The 17,609-nt window shown below is 46.6% G+C and overlaps 2 protein-coding genes across 7 annotated transcripts in view; both read left to right on the forward strand.

Moving 5' to 3' along the window:
* Positions 1-5,321, forward strand: part of ULK1 (unc-51 like autophagy activating kinase 1) — a 75,823-nt gene extending 70,502 nt beyond the window's left edge. For all 3 annotated transcript variants that reach the window (XM_077187582.1, XM_077187581.1, XM_054646068.2), the window contains 3 exons: positions 374-531; positions 740-875; positions 2,705-5,321. In XM_077187582.1, coding sequence (XP_077043697.1) covers positions 374-531; positions 740-875; positions 2,705-2,760 — 350 coding nt within the window. In that variant the 3' untranslated portion in view covers positions 2,761-5,321. The remainder of the gene's footprint in view (positions 1-373; positions 532-739; positions 876-2,704) is intronic.
* Positions 5,322-10,648: 5,327 nt separating this feature from the next.
* Positions 10,649-16,139, forward strand: PUS1 (pseudouridine synthase 1). 4 transcript variants are annotated; one of them, XM_077187802.1, is made up of 6 exons: positions 10,649-10,729; positions 11,162-11,386; positions 12,224-12,361; positions 12,612-12,714; positions 12,962-13,659; positions 15,697-16,139. In XM_077187802.1, exons 2-6 carry the CDS (start codon positions 11,171-11,173, stop codon positions 15,745-15,747), a joined length of 1,206 nt encoding a protein of 401 aa, XP_077043917.1. In that variant the 5' UTR covers positions 10,649-10,729; positions 11,162-11,170; the 3' UTR covers positions 15,748-16,139. The 4 variants fall into 4 exon arrangements, with proteins under 4 accessions (XP_077043917.1, XP_077043919.1, XP_077043916.1 ...); XM_077187804.1 differs by lacking the exon at positions 10,649-10,729 and adding an exon at positions 10,749-10,815; XM_077187801.1 differs by lacking the exon at positions 10,649-10,729 and adding an exon at positions 10,751-10,891.
* The last annotated feature ends 1,470 nt before the right edge of the window (positions 16,140-17,609 follow it).

The raw sequence follows: 17,609 nt of genomic DNA on the forward strand, positions 1-17,609 counted from the left end.
GAGCCATGCAGCCCTGCACAGCACCCATGGAGCAGCAGAAGCTCTGACTCTGCTGCTGGTGTGTGACACATCCTGTGCAGAGCAAACTGCTCCTGCCTTGTGACTGCTGGGGGAAACAAAAATACACCCGGCCTCAGGTGAACCACACTTGTGTAGGAGTTGCCATGTGCAGGCTTATAACTGGTGAAGGTGACAGAGGAAAGGGAAAAGACCTTTTTGGTGCAGGGCTTTCCTGCCAGTCTCTTGGCTTTAACAGAACCCTCTTGTCTGCAGGTTAATCCTTTGGGGTCCTGCACATGGAAATTAGGAGACACGGGGAGAATTGTGAGTAAAAACCATTTTTTTTCTGAAGTATTTCTTTCTTTTACTGTAGTTGTGAAGAAGCTGAATGAGCTTTACAAATCCAGTGTATCCTCCTGCCACTGCCTCAACATGAGACTGCAGAGGTTCTTCTTGGACAAGCAGAAGCTCATGGATCGGATCAATAGCATCACTGCAGAGAAGCTCATCTTCAGCTACGCTGTGCAAATGGTAAAAACCCACAGTGCCTGGGACTGGGGTTAGCACAGGGCAGTGTTGGGCATTTGTGGTTCCTGCTGGTGCCCTTAGCAGCTGGTTCCCCTCATGATGCTCCATCTGGAGGCTGAGCAGGAGGGGTGTCCATGCAGCTGAGGGACTGAGCTGGGAAAGCTGAGTCTGCTCTGGGAGTAAGCTCTTGGCACTGGGTTGTTGCTCTCAGGTGCAGTCTGCAGCCCTGGATGAGATGTTCCACCACAGAGAGGACTGTGCACAGAGGTACCACAAGGCTCTGCTGCTAATGGAGGGGCTCCTGAACATCATCACTGAACAGGGAGACATAGAAAACATCAGTAAATGTGAGTATTAGGTGACTTTTTGTTATTTCCCCAACTCTGGAGCATGTGGGCTTTTTAGGTGCGTGGATCAGAAATTTCAGCCCCCAGCACCATTTTTTTTTCCTTTGGCTACATCTTGGTGGACATAGCAGAGATCTCTTGGCTTGTTACAGCTCCTCACAGCCTGGCCTCCTGCTTTTCCAACAGAAAAACTGTTAGAAATGCAGGTCCTTATTCTGAGCCACATTTTGAGAGCTTCCCATGCAGAGCAGTAGCCAGCACTTTGTTGGAACTTTGGATGTGTGAAAGAACTCGCTGAACGAAGTGGTTTGGCAGCAGCAGGGGCCTGGGGTTGGTTTCCAGCCAGAACCATCCCTCTGCACAGAGCACTTGGGAGCGTGAACCTGCAGTGGCTGCAGGGCAGAGATGGCTGCTCAGCATGGCAGGGGCTCCTTCCAGCACGTGTCTGAACCAGGACTGCTCACCTGCCTGGTTCCCCAGCCCTGAGACACAAACTCTTCTCATCAGCAGGTGCTTGCTGTGGCAGTGAAAGCTGAGCTCTGACCTTTGTGCTGTCCTTGGCCCTCCTCTCCCAGGCAGTCTGCTGCTCTGAGCTGTCCCCTCTCCAGTGCTCCCCCTGTCCCCTGAGGGCTGTTGCTCCATCTGGAGGGGAAAGGACTGACTCACTGCTCTGAGCACACTTTCCCTGCCCTTAAGGCTGGGGTTTAATCACCTCTGTCACCTCTTGCTGTGGGTGGTGGAAAGAGGGGATGGGGAATAACCATCATCTGTAGGAGCCTGGCTTGGCCTGGGCTCTGCTCCACCACAGCCATCCCAGCCCACCTGCAGCAGTCCCAGCAGTGTTCCCGTGGCCACAGCTGGCAGACCATGTGCCTGTCCCCTCTGCTGGTCACCCACTGCCTGCCTCAGGCCAGCATCCAGAGCACTGGACAGCTCTGGTTGTCCATGGAGGCAGAGCCCTTGGAGAGGCAATGAGAGATCTCTGGCTCCCAGGCAATCAGTCAGTTAATTATCACCAACTTTCACAGCTGACAGGAGGCTCACTGGAGGAGAACAAAGGGAAATGGGCAGGTGGTGTGTTGTACTGGAGGGCTAGGTGAATAGGGAATACTAAGTAGTTTCTGTTGTACTGTTTCTTACCAAACCTAGATCCCATCTTTTGATCCAGAGATACAGTTAATGCATGTAATAGATTTCTTTTCCCAGCTGTTATCCTGGTACTGCAAGCTCCAGCTTCCCAATTGAGCTGTTCTCTGATAGGCAGAAGTGGGTGTGTGTTTCATGTTAGATCTCAGGTCTATGATTACATATTTCTGAAAAGTAAAACGATGAACCTAGAAATACAGCAAGTATTCCTGTGAGAGGCATGAATTCCATCAAACATTGAGCTTCTGAAAGATTCTTGGGCTCAGGTGATGAGAGCTGGATGTTGGATGGGCTCTCCTAGTGTAAGCCATGGCAAATGGCACTGGAGACCCTTGAGCCATTCTGCCTGCTGGAAAAAGCTGCTCCAATAACTGGGAGTGAATAAATTCTTCCTAGAGAATGGTCATCCTTTATAAAATCTTGATATCTCTGTCAGCACTGCTGCCTCCCAGGTTTCACTGTCAGGTCTGTGACTGCTGAACCCTCTGACCAGTCCCTTCCCAGCAGGGTGTTTCTGGTCAGGTCTTCACTGGCCTCATCAGTACCTGCTGATGATTCTCAAAGTTCTGCTTAAATCTGTTGAAATTCTGCTATCTGTTTTCCCTTTTTTTGTTCAGTCTCCAGCAGTGGTCTTTACATTGGCAGGAGAATGAGCTGATTGCTTGTGCTGTTTCTTTCCCCAGGTAAGCTGTGCATCGAGCGCAGGCTGTCAGCTCTGCTCTCGGGGTTCTGTGCCTGACTCCAGTGGTGTTGTCCTTCACACAACTCACCCCAGCTGATTGCTTTGTCCCCTACAGCCTGTGCTGTGGTGGGAAACCACTCTGGCAGTAGGACACCTGGAGGATGGACTGCTCACTGTTCTGGTTTTGGACGTTTTGGGAAGTTGTTCCACAGACTCAGATTCCTTTGTGGGGACGTGTGACTGCAGCAAGCACAAATATTTCCCTGCCCAAAGGCCTGGGTGAAGACATAGCTGATGTGGAAAGGTCTCCCTCGTTGTCAGAGGGAGTGAAGGATAGAAGTCTGCTTCTTCCCAGCACTTTGAAGGATAAGACTGCTGCCTATCCCTCTTGCTTAAGAACAGGGTATTCCAGTGCTGTGTCCATTGCAGGCAATGGATGTGCTGAAACTGCTGGCTTCAGTTGATGTCCGAGTGTGTCATTCAGACATAAAGGCCAGTCTGTGTACTTTCCCCTTCCCAGCTGAGAGCCAGGCATCTTCAAGCTCCCTGGCTACTGGAGGCTCCCCTCCACTCTCTCCTTTGTCCTTGTGTTTATGCCTTGGAGTGCTTGGAGAGGAGGGAGTTGGCGTTGTGAAGTAGCTCCCACCTCAACAGACTCGCTGAGTGAGGCAGAGGACGTGTGGCTGCTGGGAAGCTTGGAAATCTCATGGCTGCTGTGTGGGCTCCCTGTCTGCCTGCCTGGATGGGCAAAGAACACAGGGAAAGGGGCTGTGCAGGAAACAGGAGGGCAACAGAAAGGGTCACGCTCCTGTGTTTGTAAGAAGCCAAAATGAATCTGTTCCTCCCTTGGTCCCCCGGCTCAGAGGGATCCATGTGAAAGACTTGTGGCTGTTGAGCTCTCCTGTCAGCACGTTCCTACCTGAGGAAGCACTAGCACTGTCCTGCTTTCAGCTGTTGGCTCAATAACCCCTTCCCTGGAGCCCCCCAAACTGAAAACACTAGCTTTGTGAATCAAAGGAGCACTTTACACACTATGGGAACTTTGAGAAGTTGACTTTGCATCACACAACAACCCAGGAACATCACGACTGTTAGGAATGCTGTTCTTTTTATTCCTTTCCTTGCTTCCTGGTTGTTTTATTGCACTACGTGTGTGCGTATATTAATATGTATTCCTAAGAGTGAATATATATTGATATTGATATGGTTTGTGTGTAACTGTACGTATTTAACTGTACTGTATCTCGTGAGTGTGAGGCAAAGAGCACTGCAGAGTCTGTGCTGTTCCTCCTCCACACCAGGAAAAGCTGACTTGCAGTCTGGCAGTACCAAGATTTGTTTTTTATTTAAATGTTCTTTTAAGGACAGTCATTACAAAGCTCCATGCTTTTTAAGAGCTGAAGAACAGGCGTTAGGATCCCACACACTTGGAAACGCATTTTTAAAGAAGTGTTACTTGCTGCTTTGTTTTTGTTTGTTGGGTTTTTGGTTTGTTTTTTTTTTTTTATAAAGAAATCCCGTTCAGTTTTACGTTCAGCATTTCTTTCAAGGAGACTCTGTAGCCAAATGCGACTGCGGGTGCGAGTGGCTGGAGCTCTGGGTGAGGCTTGGGGTGCTGTGAGCATGTGTGTGAGAGGGGAGCTGCTGCCTTCCATCTGTCTGTGAGAGATGAGTGTGAGTTCAGAGTCGTGGCAGTGTTGTGGTAGAGCTGGGCAGAAAAGCATCTTTGAAAGCAACTCGAAACCTCAGGCTTAGTTTTTGGGGATCTAAAAATATTTTGCACATGGTGGTTAAGTCCTCATTGCTTTTTTTTCCTCTCAAGATTGGCATGTTCAGTGTGATACTTTGCAAGAGTTTCAGGAGCAACTTCATGGGCTTTGGAGCTGGCACTGCATTTGGCAACATGGGTGTTTCTGTTCACAGAGCAGAAGTGCCAATAAAGAAATTTAAAAATATTTCCAATTGCCCCAACCAGGGAAGCTTTAAGTGTAGCTTTCACAAATGCTTCACTATTTGGCTCACAGTTTGCTGCTTCTGTGGCCATTTGTGCTTGTGCCTGGGAAAAAAAGGAGAAAACAAAAAAAAGAAGACAAAACCAACCAACCCCCCCAGCCTGTTGTGGACAGCAATGCCGAGGAGACCCAGACTGCTGCAGAAAGGCTTTGGCCAGCTGTGCAAAGGGCTGCGCTGCAGCACGGAAGCACCAAGCCAGGACTGACTCTGCAAGACCAAGCCCTGCACCCCAGACCTCGGGCACAGCCCCCAGAGAGGCCCAGCCCAGCCCCACATCTGCTGCCCCAGTGAGCCGTGTGTGTGGCAAGCTCAGCACTAACCTTCCAGCTGTACTTCATTACTTGAATGTATCAAAATCGTCCACATTCAATGTATACAAGTATATATTGCTCCAAAAAAAATTAAAAATTGTGGTTTACAGACCTACAACTGATATATATGTATGTGTTTGTGTATATACATGCAAGGCTGTGTGTGTGTGTGTGTATGTGTGTGCATGGGTAGAGATACACACACAAACACAAACGTGTATATATATGTTTTTTTCTCTCAATACTTGAAACTTAGCCACTGTGCTTGAATTAAAAAAAAAAAAAAGAAAAAAACCAACAAAAAACCAACAAAAATCCACACAAAATAACCCCAAAAGCAGGGGAGGAAAAAAAAAAAGAAAAGTGATTTATTTTGCCATCACTTTGGTGACTTTCTTTTTTATCTAACTGCATGTAGCGTGAAACCAACTTTTTTGGTGAAAAATATTTATTGCTTTGTAGACAATAAGGTATGCAAAAAAAGAAGAAAAAAAAAAGAAAGAAAGCACCCCAAAAACCAACCCCCAACCATTGCTGAAGTTGCTAGTGTAGTCCACCTGCTATTGTCATGGCTTTGTTGCTGTTGCAGCGTTTGTGTCAGGCGTCTTTAATAGATTTCAGGAAACCTCAGTCTGATTACACGTACCTTCAGGTTTGTGAGAGCGTATGATGATGTTCTTTATAAGGTAATGCTTGATACTTTGTCAACATTTTTTATTTGTGTTTTGTGTGACTTTTTTTTTTTTGCTTTAAATTGTACAACACCAATTTAAGACAATAAAATTGATTTGAAATTGTTAGTGGCCTGTTTTCAGTCCTTTATGATCCCAGTTCATGTGGCATCTGAGCAAGGCCTTTATAATGTGTGTGGTTCTACCTGCCTCGACTTTTGGGTAAAAAAGGGCTGTTTTCTGCCCCCTTACCACAGCAGGTGAAGCTTGGGGCAGAAAAGCCACCTTTCCTTGAATTCACATGAAGCCTGTGAATTTGGGCAAGCTGAAGCCAGTTGCTGGGTGGGAGCTGCAATTCCTGGTTTTTATGGTTTTCTGTCCATATTACCTCTCCTCTCCTCCTGCAGTGGTTAGGACCTGTCACAAGTTTATAGCAGAGCCCCAACCCTTCCCAGCCAATTGGATGCTTAAATTCCATCCATATTTCAGTATTTGTAGGATTATACTGTCAGAATCAGTAAGCTTGTTGCTGAACAAAAAAAAAGACTTGAAGTGTGATATCATGATAACATTTGGGTATTTTTAATTCACATTAAATATTTTCCTGCTGTGTTTGTATGCATTGCAATTTGGTTTTTGAACAGAGCAGGCACATGGCTTAGAATTCTCTTGCCCACATAGCTTTGCCAAAGGTCTCTGAACATGGCAGAAGGGACAGTGGGATGCTGAGTGTTGGTCCTGACTTCAGTGCAGGACAGGTGCCCATTCTGTCTGGATTGGAATACTCTAGGAGGAAAAGCTAAGCCCTGCATCTGGGATGTGGGAGAGGTGCTGAATTAATTAGTCCAGTCCTTCCATTCTTGCCACAGAAATTTCAGCCACACAGCTGTAAACTTTCAGAGGCCAAATGCCATCATTCCACCAAACATTTCCCAAAACTCCACTTGCTGAACTCCATGTGTTTTTGTTGTCCATGAGCATCACTGGGGAAAGTCCTGTCCAGCAGGCCTGTGTGATGCAGCATCAGCCCACAGTGTCGTGGTTTTGTAAGAAAAAATCCTATTTCAAAATCATCATTTACCATGAGCTGGAATTGTTTTTTTTTCTTGCTCTGTCCTGTTTATAACCTCTGTTTCTGGCCCCTGCCTTTCCCACCCCAGGGAATTGCTCTGTGAGAACGGCCCTGCCTAGAAACGCTGGGCTCTTGTTGATGCTGGCTCACATGCAGGGACAGCCGATCCTTTCTCCCTGCAGAGCTGCAGCACCATCAGTGCTGGGGACAACTCTGAGAAACTGCACTTCTGTGTGCTGAAAAATACTGGCACAACCTGGGCAAGACCCCACGGCAGCCCTGGGAAAGCTGCTGAGAGCTGAGTAATCACAAATGCTGCTGTTTCTTTTTTTCTGCTCAGCACACTTGGGTCTTTGTGTTTTGAGGATTTGTGCTGGGTTTTTTGGGGTTTTTTTTAACATTTTTTCCCTTTTGTAGAAAATTCCTTGTGTATGTTTGTTCCCTGCAGCATGGGATAGTAGTACATAATACATACATGAAAAAGTTTCTGATGCTGAGGGTAAGGGAGGGGGGTTTCTTTTGAAGCTGCCCATTAAGAATTTCAAAGGTGAAAACACTGTAGCCAAATGAAAGATGGACCACTGTGTCACATGGCTGTGTAGAGAACTCTCTGCTGAGTCCATTGGACTCTTTCACAGGCAGCAGAGCAGAGGGGGAAAGTGCTAGCTGGGAAAACTTCAACAACAGAAATACACACTCTCTTCTAAAAGCACTGAACCATGGGACCTGGACAGTTCAAAAGCACCAGTGGAAATTGCACAACTTTCTGGATGTTGATTGTGACGTCATGCTGCTGTTGATTCTAGGAGAAAACAAACCCGAGCAATTCTTCCAGGGCACATTTGGCTTTGTTCCTGTATTTTATATTTAGTTGTTGGTAAGTACGTCAGCAAAAACACACTCATTCAACTCTGAAAGATCAGAGGTGACAGTGACATCAAGGAAGCAGAAACGGGTGGGTGGGTGTTGAACCTAGGCCATACAAAGATCAATTATTCTGCTTCCAGCTTTTTTAAAGCTTTATTTCACCAGGAGTTAACTCCTTCACAGCATGTTCGAGCTCTCTGGTGTTTAACTTGATGTTGGCTTCTCTGCAGGGGCCCCCTGTGCCTGGTCACCTTACACTCCAGGAGGGGAAGGGTTCTGTGCAGGGAGACAATACCCTGGCATAGCTCTGCAGGGCAGGACCTCATGCTCTCCAGAGAAATGCTAGCAGTTGGATTTATTTAGATTTATTTCCATAAATGTAGCACTAAGCATGGGTGCCATTCCCTGGGTGAGGAATGGCACGTAGTGCAGAGATGTAAACTTCCCTGGGACATTTCTTTCTAAAAACAGCCTTTTTAGGGACAATAGAGTCAGAACCACCCCCTCTCCTGGGAGATGAAACCTGGCAAGGGATTTGAATGCTTTTACAAAACATGTTAAATAGTGTATTTCTAAGAAGGGGCTGAAGCATATGTCAAACACAGGTTTCCTCTTACCATGATCAGAGAGTAACTGAATTCCCAAATGTGCATAATTTTTCTTCATGTTTCCAGCTAATGCCCAATATAAAACTGCTGGGGAGGAGCAGAATAAGGTGCTCTTTGAGTTCAGCATGTCACCAGTTCCCAACATGGATGTAAATGGCTTTTAACTACAACATTTGGTATCTCCTGAACTTCTAGTGCTGTGTAGCAAAGCCCTTAAATGACATCAGTTTAGCAGTTTTTTCCTTCCCTTTAAGAGAAAACAATTGGAAGGAAGCCTCTTCCATAACACAAGGTTTCCTTGGAGCCCTTTAAATTGATTTAAAAGAAAATTTATTTCTCTGTGAATTGAAATCAAATCCTCTTGAAATAAATACTCCTTTTTCAAAGCAGGTATTAGGGAGGAAGATGAGAAAGTTGCTGGGTGCCATTGCCAGAGCGGAGAAGAACAGGCTGCTCAGGGAGGGGACAGCCAGCTGCAGTGGGGCCATGGGCTCTGCTCTGCCAGCCGGAGGGGACAGCCCGCAGTGTCCCCGGGCTGGGAGGAGTGGGAGCAGTGCCAGCGGTGGCTGCCTGGCAGGGGACCCTGTGTGGCCAGGGCTGTGGCTGTCCCCAGGACACGGGACACTGGGAGGCGGCGGCGCGCGTTGCCAGAGCCCCATCTGCAGGCGGCTCCCTGTGCAATGTGGGGCGAGGAGCAGCGCTGGCGAGGTTGGGAGAATGGAATGAAGTGCCTCAAAAAGCAGGCTAAAACCCCGTTCTGCAGCCATTCTGCTGCCATTCTGCTGCCCGCTCGCAGGGGTCAGGTGTCTGTGAAGCCCCAAGCGGTTGGCACCTGGAGAGCCCTGACAATGCTGATTTCAGTGCCGAGTGAACTCGGGACCTCCTGAGGCTCTGACTCTCCCAACTCTGGCGAGTCGATTTCCCCTTGCCTTTAGCAAGATAAAATAAATTATACATGGGTGTTTCAAGATAAAATAGATAAGTTAAAAAAAGGAAGATGTAGTGCGTGCTGTGAGAGGTCAAGGGCACAGCTTGTGCTGCCTGTTTTGAAGCTTCTTCACTGGTCTTAGAAGGGTAAGGAGCTGGGATAAGAAAGCTTTTTCCTTCATGGGATATCCATACAAGTCTTTCTCCTATCCCATCACTGTTTTCCATATTGACTGGCTCCTTCTTCCCTCTCTAACATTTACTGAAATGAGCCAAACTCGGAAATCAGGGTAGGGAAGGAGGAGGAAGGATTGTGGTGGACAGACAATTGCATAAGATCCACTTCCTAAGGAAATGAGGCAAAAAGAGATTCAGACGCCCTGATTGAAGTGATAGAGAAATTAGTATTCCTGTTTCCCTTGGCAGCAGCACTGCACTGTGACAGGCCATCTTTTCTCACTTCTCTAAGCAAAGTGCAGCTGGGACCCTGTGATAAATCTTCCCTTTGCTCCATCCCATTCCTGAAATAACTCAGAAGTGTCAGTTCGGAAAAGGACGTGCTGCATTTCTTCCCCTTATTAGCTGAAATAACAGGCCTGTGATAATCTGGCCCGCTTGGAAGTGTCAACCTTTCCATGTTCCATCTGAACGGATAAATGGAGCTGTCCTACAATAACATTACAGTGTGCCAGGGAACCCATGGGTAGCACCAAGCTACAGAGCACTTGAACAAAAACTCTTTCAGGTGCAATTGGCTTTTTGGGAGGGCCATGCTGTGGCTTGGTAAGGGTTCCTGTTGAGCTCAGCTCCCCCATGAAGTGCATCACTGCAGATAAAATTTGCTGCACGAAACATGAGCACAAGGATTGCGTGGAGGAAAACCTGAGGGGAAGTGGAGCCAGAGTGCCCATGCTTGACACCGACACACAGAGAAGGTGTGTGGAAAGGGGGATGTCACCAATGTGACATCGCTCTGGGAAGGGAACCGTGAGCTGTTACCGCAGACCTGTGTGCCTTGTGAGCTCTTCCCCTCCCCTTGTCCTCACCTCGCCGGGACTGCAGCGCTGTCAGCGCCCGTTTCCCATGGAAAAGGAAAAATGGGCTGCTTTGCTTACACAGCCACCAGGTACCGCCGGAATGTCAGTTTGCCTTTCCCCCTGCTTTTTATTTATTTAACAATATGACAATTTTGGGGTATGCTGGAACCCGTGTGCAGGAGGTGGGGCTGAGCAGGGCAATGCCCAGACCCCGGTTACCGCCAGCACTGGAGCACGGCGGGCTCTCATGCTGGGAACCCTGGAGCAGAGTTGGCTTTACACGCCATCCGTTTTCCCACTGAGAGGGAGCTCCGGGAAGGGCTCGGTTTGCTGTACGGACGCCGCTTCCCTCAGCCCGCCCCGCTGCCCTCCCGGCGCCTCCCTCAGCCCGCCCCGCTGCCCTCCCGGCGCCTCCCTCAGCCCGCCCCGCTGCCCTCAGCCCGCCCCGCCGTGTCCCCGCGCGCTCGCCGTACCGCGCACGTGCGCGCCCCGCGCGGCGCCGTCGCTGCGCAGCGCCCGCGTAAGTGGTGGCGGCGGCGGCGGGCGCGGGGCTGAGGGCGGCGGGCGCGGCCTCTCCCGCCCGGCGGCTCCGGGGGCCATGCTGCGGTGGGGGCTCCGGGTTGTGAGCTGCGGCTTCTCCGCCCCGGGCAGCGCGGCGTGCGCCGGGCCGCGGCAGCGCAGCGTGGGTACTGCCGGGCCCTGCCCTGCCCGCTCCGGGGCCGGGTCAGGCCGGGCGGGGCCATCGCCGCTCGCCCTGCCGGCCTTCCCAGCCGGCCCGCCCGGTGTCCGGGCAGCGCAGGCCCTGTCTGCCTCCTCCAGGGAATGGTGTCACGGCCCAGGGGGGAACAGGGGTGCTCGCCCTTCCTTCCTCAGAGTTGTTCGTGTGCTGTCGCTTTCTGCCCGAGTTTCGTGCCGTTCATGCTCGTCCCATCTGCGGTTGTTTCCCCTGCAGGTTCTTACAATGGCTGAGGATTTGATAGCAGCGGTTGCCAGCCAGACAAAGAGACTCAACAGCAGCAGCGAGGTGGTTCAAAGACTGGAAGAAAACGGGCATCCGAACAAAAAGTTGAAGAGTGGCGCGGATGAGGAAGATGCAGAGGATCAGAATAAGAAGTTACCCAAAAGGAAGATTGTGCTGTTGATGGCATATTCAGGGAAAGGCTACCATGGCATGCAAGTATGTGGTTTGGCAAAGCAGCATCTCCAGCTTATTTTTTGTTTTGGAGTCTGTTAGGTTTAGTCAGAGTGCCCGGCTCGGGAAACAGTTGAGCATTTGCAGTGTGAAAAACCAGGGCAGGAAGAGTGTGTGAATGGCTTCAAATGGCTTGGTAATAACTTAATTTTAAAAGGTCAGTGATGCATCTCTGATGATTGTAAGGACAGTGCTTTGTCATAGCATCAGACGTGCCTATGCAGGGTGGTCTGAGGCACAGAGCTGGCAGTGAGAGGGTGATCCTGCTCCATCTGCTGCTCCCCTCCACGTACTGCAAGCTCCATACACTTGAAGAATGCTTCAAAAGCTCCAGGGAATAATTGACAATCTTGCACACAGACAGGGAAGGGAGCCTTTCATGCTTACACAACAAAGGAGGCTTTTTCACCAGCAGTAAACATCATGCTTACAGGCACATCAGGTGAACTGAGCAAAAGAACCCAATCTAATTTCTGGAAGAAAAATTTGCAGAGGCTGGGTTTGGAGCAGCAGCTGCTGACTTGCAGGCACTGGGGCAGTATTGGTGCTGTTTCATGCATTTGAAGGAATCACCAAGAACCTCCAGGAGTGTTGCACAGTGAAATTAGAAATGAGCTCGTATTTGTAACAGTAACAGCTAAATCAGAATGATGTTTTATTAACACTGGTAAAATACCGTTAGGTTTATTAGAGAATGGCTCTTAAGGCTGCAAAGGGGAGACTTTTAAAGAAATTCCACAGCAATGTTTGTTTAACAAAATCCCGATCTTCATTAATCCCGTTACTGTTCATTTCTTATTTTTACTACATACGGCCTCTTAGAGAAACGTGGGATCTTCACAGTTCAAGACCATAGAAGATGACCTAGTCTGTGCCCTTGTTCAGTCAGGATGCATCCCAGAGAACCACGGGGAGGACATGAAGAAGATGTCTTTCCAGCGCTGTGCTCGGACAGATAAGGTAGGTTGGGCAGGGCTGTGCTCTCCTGAGCTCTGGGCTTTACACAGCTCTGCTGCTGGGATGGACTGCTAAAGCATTGTCCACAGGAGACCCAGCAGCAAGTGAATGTTCCTTGAAACTTCTCCTTTTGTCCTCTATTAAATTAAAGTACAAGCAAATGAACTTGTTATTCAGTTATTTCAATTCTGCAAGTGTTAGAGCTTCCAAAGTACATAATTATGTGGAGTTTTGTGTTTTTTGGTTTTTACAGGGTGTGTCTGCAGCTGGACAGATTGTGTCACTGAAGGTCAGGCTAATAGATGACATTTTAGAAAAGATCAATAATCATCTTCCTTCTCACATCAGAATTCTGGGTAAGAACACTGAAATGGGCAGAGAAAATGTTTTCAAGAAAAGCTTTCTCCTGCAGAAGGTCTCTATAATTTTACTTATAAGGGTTTTAGTTTTAACATGCTTCTATTCGCTTGAAATTTGGGTTCTTTTGAACAAATCTACTTTTTGTTTATATTTTGCTTAAAAAATATTCTTGTTGGTAGGAGTGAGATCACAATCAATCTGTAACCTCCTGATTCAAAAGCCTAATGTCACTTTTAAATGCAGGCCTGAAGAGAGTCACTGGGGGATTCAACTCCAAGAACAAATGTGATGCCAGAACCTACTCTTACATGCTGCCCACGTTTGCCTTTGCCCATAAGGACCATGAAGTGCAGGAGGAGCTTTATAGGCTGGACAGAGAGACCCTTGAAAGGGTCAATCAGCTGCTGGCCTGCTACAAAGGGACACACAACTTCCACAACTTCACATCACAGAAGGGCCCCAGGGACCCCAGTGCCAAGAGGTACATCATGGAGATGTACTGTGGAGAGCCCTTTGTCAGGGAAAACATGGAATTTGCAGTGATCCAAGTGAAAGGTCAGAGTTTCATGATGCACCAGATCAGGAAGATGATTGGGCTGGTGATAGCAATTGTGAAGGGTTATGCTGCTGAGTCCATCATGGAGCGCAGCTGGGGAGAGGAGAAGGTTGATGTCCCCAAAGCCCCAGGACTTGGGCTGGTTTTGGAGAAAGTGCACTTTGAAAAATACAACAGGCGTTTTGGGAATGATGGGCTGCATGAGCCACTGGAGTGGACAGAGGAGGAGGAGAAGATTGCTGTTTTCAAGGAGCAGTACATCTATCCTACCATTATCAACACTGAAAGGGAGGAGAAATCCATGGCAAACTGGCTAAAAACCCTCCCCATTCATGACTTCAACTCCTCTGCTGTTGAGGTGCAAACTAACAACAAAAATCCAAAGGTAATGATTGAAGCCATTATTTTACAAATGGCAGCTGTCAAGTTGAAGCATCTTTTCCCTTTGTACCATTTTTGTTTTCCATGAAATGCTGTGGAAATGACAGTCATGTGGAGTATGAAATGTGTATAATCTTTTCTGTCTTGTGCACTTGATGATAGTGGAATGAACTGTACAGAGCATTGTTTTTGCAGGGCTTTACAGGGAGGAGGGAGGAAGGAAAGCTTTAAGCACAAGCAATTTGCATAATCATAAACTGGCAACAGAAATTATGGACACATTGCCAGCCTTTGCTGTTGTGAAAGTGTTTGGGAGTCTAGGTTTCAGGTTGACAATTCTGCTTTAAATACCTGCTGGCTTTTTGTATTCTCTGATTTTGGGCTAATTCTCATTTTATTACCAGATAAGGTTTGGGATCAGGGAAATTTAGGACCAACCCTTTTAAATTAATTTGCCATGAGCTCAAAATAGGCCGTCAGAACAAGTTCTGAGTAACTGGGATATTGTGGAATTGGATTTGTGCCAACAGGAACTCCTGTAAGCTGTGAGAATACATTTTTGCCAAAAAGGAAATTTCTGTTAAAGGCTGGCAAGTCCTTGAAGGATGAATGATGGGCAGGGCTAAAACTTCTGTGTTGTGCAACTCAGAAGAAAATAACGGCCTTTTTTCATTTAACAAAATGCTTAAAATTACCTTTATTTTGTAGCAAATGGAGAATGTTGGAGATGGAGACATGGAGAAAAATTATGTCTCTGCCATTTTATGCATGATATAAAACTTAAAGCCTTGTTGAATAGCACAGGCAAGACACCATAAGTTTCTCAGGGTTATTTTTGTACTTGTGGTAATTTTTTTCTGAATTCTGGATACATGAGAGGGCTGTTTGTGACAGAAGGGCATGGAAAAAGCCACTTTGGTTTGTTTAAATGGGACCCAAAGAGACCATGTGGCTCAGAGTCCTTTACCTGGTGGTGTTGGCAGCACCTGGTGCTGCCAGGTCCCCAATCCCTGCCATATTCCTGGAAGGAGGCAAGCTCTGCTCCCTGCTGATAGACCCAACCAAGTTTGGGTTTGGCATCACAGTTAGCACAAGCTGTCTGGGAAGGATAAATAAGGCATGATATGACAGACTCTGCTGAGACTTTGCAGGCTGTTTGCACTTCAGTGAGCTGTGCTTGCTGGTATGAAGTCAACTGCTGTGTGAGTGACTTGGAATTTGTTTTGTAGTAGGATATTAAATGGCCAGTGTTAAATTTGTGGGATTCGCTGTGTTCAGCAAGTGGTGGTGAGGGGGAAAAAAATGATAAATACAGCCGGATATATGCTATAGATATATAGAACAGATGTATACTATGCTAGCTTCTCTTTGTAAAAATGCTTTGATATCAGTCATATCGGCTAAAGTACTTGCTTCAGAAAAATACATGAACCCCCCAAATTAACTGGGGGTCCTTCACCATATTGCCTTACTCCTGAAGGAGTGGCTCCCAGAGAAGAACTCTGACTTCAGTCTCCTTGCAAGTTTCTAACATTTGTAGCTTTTCCTTAGTACTGCTTTGTGTAACTGACTTCACTTTTAAACAAGTATTAGTGAGCCCTGGCTTGTCTGCAATACAGGTTGGACATAAATTCTCTGCAGCAGACAAAATTCTCAAATCTGCCTTTAGACAATGGAACAAGCTTAGCTTTTGAGGGACTTGCATAAAAAAGCACTTAACTTGTCTCATCTGCATTTATTTTAAATATCAGTATTTAATGTTACTACCCCACTTTTAAGTTTCCCACATACTGCAGGTTGTAATTAAGGAGTTGTAAATGTTGTAAAAAGAAGACATTTCCTCTCTGGTAATTGTAATCCCAAGTATGTTTTTTGTTCCAAGAAGCATCTTTACCACCGGAGGTGTTTATTACAGTATCAAGTTGAGACCCAGGGCTATTTTCTTACACTTGTGGAGAAGTTTGAATCAGTGTCTGTGACTCAGGTCAGTGTGTGGGTGAGAATGCAGCACTGACAAAGCATTTTGTGTTTTGCTTTGCAGAAGAGCAGCGATGCCGAGGGCAGCGATGGTTGTGGTGATGACTCTGACTGAGCCAGCAGCTGGCTGCACCTGAGGCCCTTGCTGCTTGCAGTTCCCTTTGTCTACAGAAAAGTGCCCTTTCCAAATCCAAGAATCCAGTGAAACAGGAGTTGGTGTGCTTGCAGAATGAGAACTGGATGCCCAGGAGAAACTGGCTGGGGAAGACAATGCAGCAGAAAAACCAGAAGCTTTTTATACCACTGACTGATTCACCTGACTGATATACTTGAAAACAGTGTACTGGGAAAGCAACTTTCTAAAAATAATCTTGAAATGCAGGATATCTTAATTGCTATTTCAATAATGTTTTTATTATGTTTACCTGGAAAATAGTATTTTAAATATGTATAATCTCTACGTAAAGATGGGGCAAATCATTTTAATATACTCTTTTTTACTATGAAGTTACGACTTCATGAGCTTTTGCTTTTTTTAAAATAATTTACCTTTTCTTAAACTGAATCTCTAAGCTTTTATTTTTCATGTCATCCATGGTTTTCCTATGGAATAACATGCATGACCCTGAGATTAACTCAGTTACAATGTGGTCCTAAAAATGCCAGGGTTGTGGATTCAATCCCTTTATGGGCCATTCACTTAAGAGTTGGACTTGGTGATCCTTGTGGGTCCCTTCCAACTCAGAATACTCTGTGATTTAGAAACTATGGGTTAGAAACTCATCATGCTGACTGCTATGAACTCTTTTCATTTTGAAACAAATTTCTGTGTTTTCTAGAGCTTTGTAGGTCTAAAAGAAATGATTCTACTTGGGCAGGTTCAAGGATATAAATCCACAGCCCCAGGTGTGGTTGGGCCTTTGCTGGCTGAGGTGTAACCCCAAAATCCTCTTGAACCATGTGCAGGGTCCAGAGTTGAATTGACTTTGCATGTGGGAAAGAAATATGGTGCTGAATTCTCTGGGCTTTAATCAGGCCTGGGTTTGTGAACTCTTCAATCCCATCAAGCTCCTCAGAACAGGGAATGTCTGCAGTGATATGGGAGGCACATGTCTGAGCACTGCCATCCTCTGGGAATCAATTTCAGTTTTCTGTGTTTTCAGGAATTGCCTACTCTGGAGTTCGTGCTCCTTTTTCCCATCAGTGGTTTAACATCTGGTTCTTGTTTCCAACTCTGTGGAGGTGGCAGAAGAAATGACACCCTCCTGCCTTACCACCCTGCAGAACACCATTGAAGGATTGGAACAAGACTCCAAGAATTTGGATATTGGTACAAGTACTTGATACATTTCTCTTGCTGAGTCTCTGTGGAGATTTGCTTTGTAATATGGGACTTACTGAAAATGAGGAGTCAACTCTTTGTTCCCACATTTAGTGGTGTTTTCCCAAAGCCTTTAATTTTATGGTTCCTTCTGGAATTATTCTTTTGGTTTTGCAGGGGTTTTTTTGGGTGGGTAGGAACTTTGGGGGACTTTTTGGGGGCACAGCTATCCTTTAAAAAAGGATTCCCATGTTCATTTTATCTGGGTTTTCTTTAGAGCTTTTTATTTTATCATTAAGACCTTGCTTGATTTTATAAGAGCAAGTGTGTAGAAGTGCCCTGGAGAAGGTTTCTGCCTGGATTTTCATTACATCCCTTGCTGGTCCATACTATTGACCTACTGTGCATTATCCTCCATCCAAAGCTCCGTTTCTCCGTACCTTTCAATCTGAAAAAAAAAAATTACCTTTATCTACTTAAAATAAAAGCCCCAAAGCTGTGACATGTACCACAGTTGAAATCAAAGAGAAAATCTATTTGGAGAGAGAGAGAAAATCGTGAATAACAATAATGATAATAATAAAAAATACTTAAAGGTCGCGTCTCCCCCTCTGTGCGGGTGGGAACGCCTGGCTCCCCCCGCGGTGGGAGGCGAA

This window comes from Agelaius phoeniceus, chromosome 18 (assembly GCF_051311805.1).
Source record: "Agelaius phoeniceus isolate bAgePho1 chromosome 18, bAgePho1.hap1, whole genome shotgun sequence".
NCBI classification, from domain to species: domain Eukaryota; kingdom Metazoa; phylum Chordata; class Aves; order Passeriformes; family Icteridae; genus Agelaius; species Agelaius phoeniceus.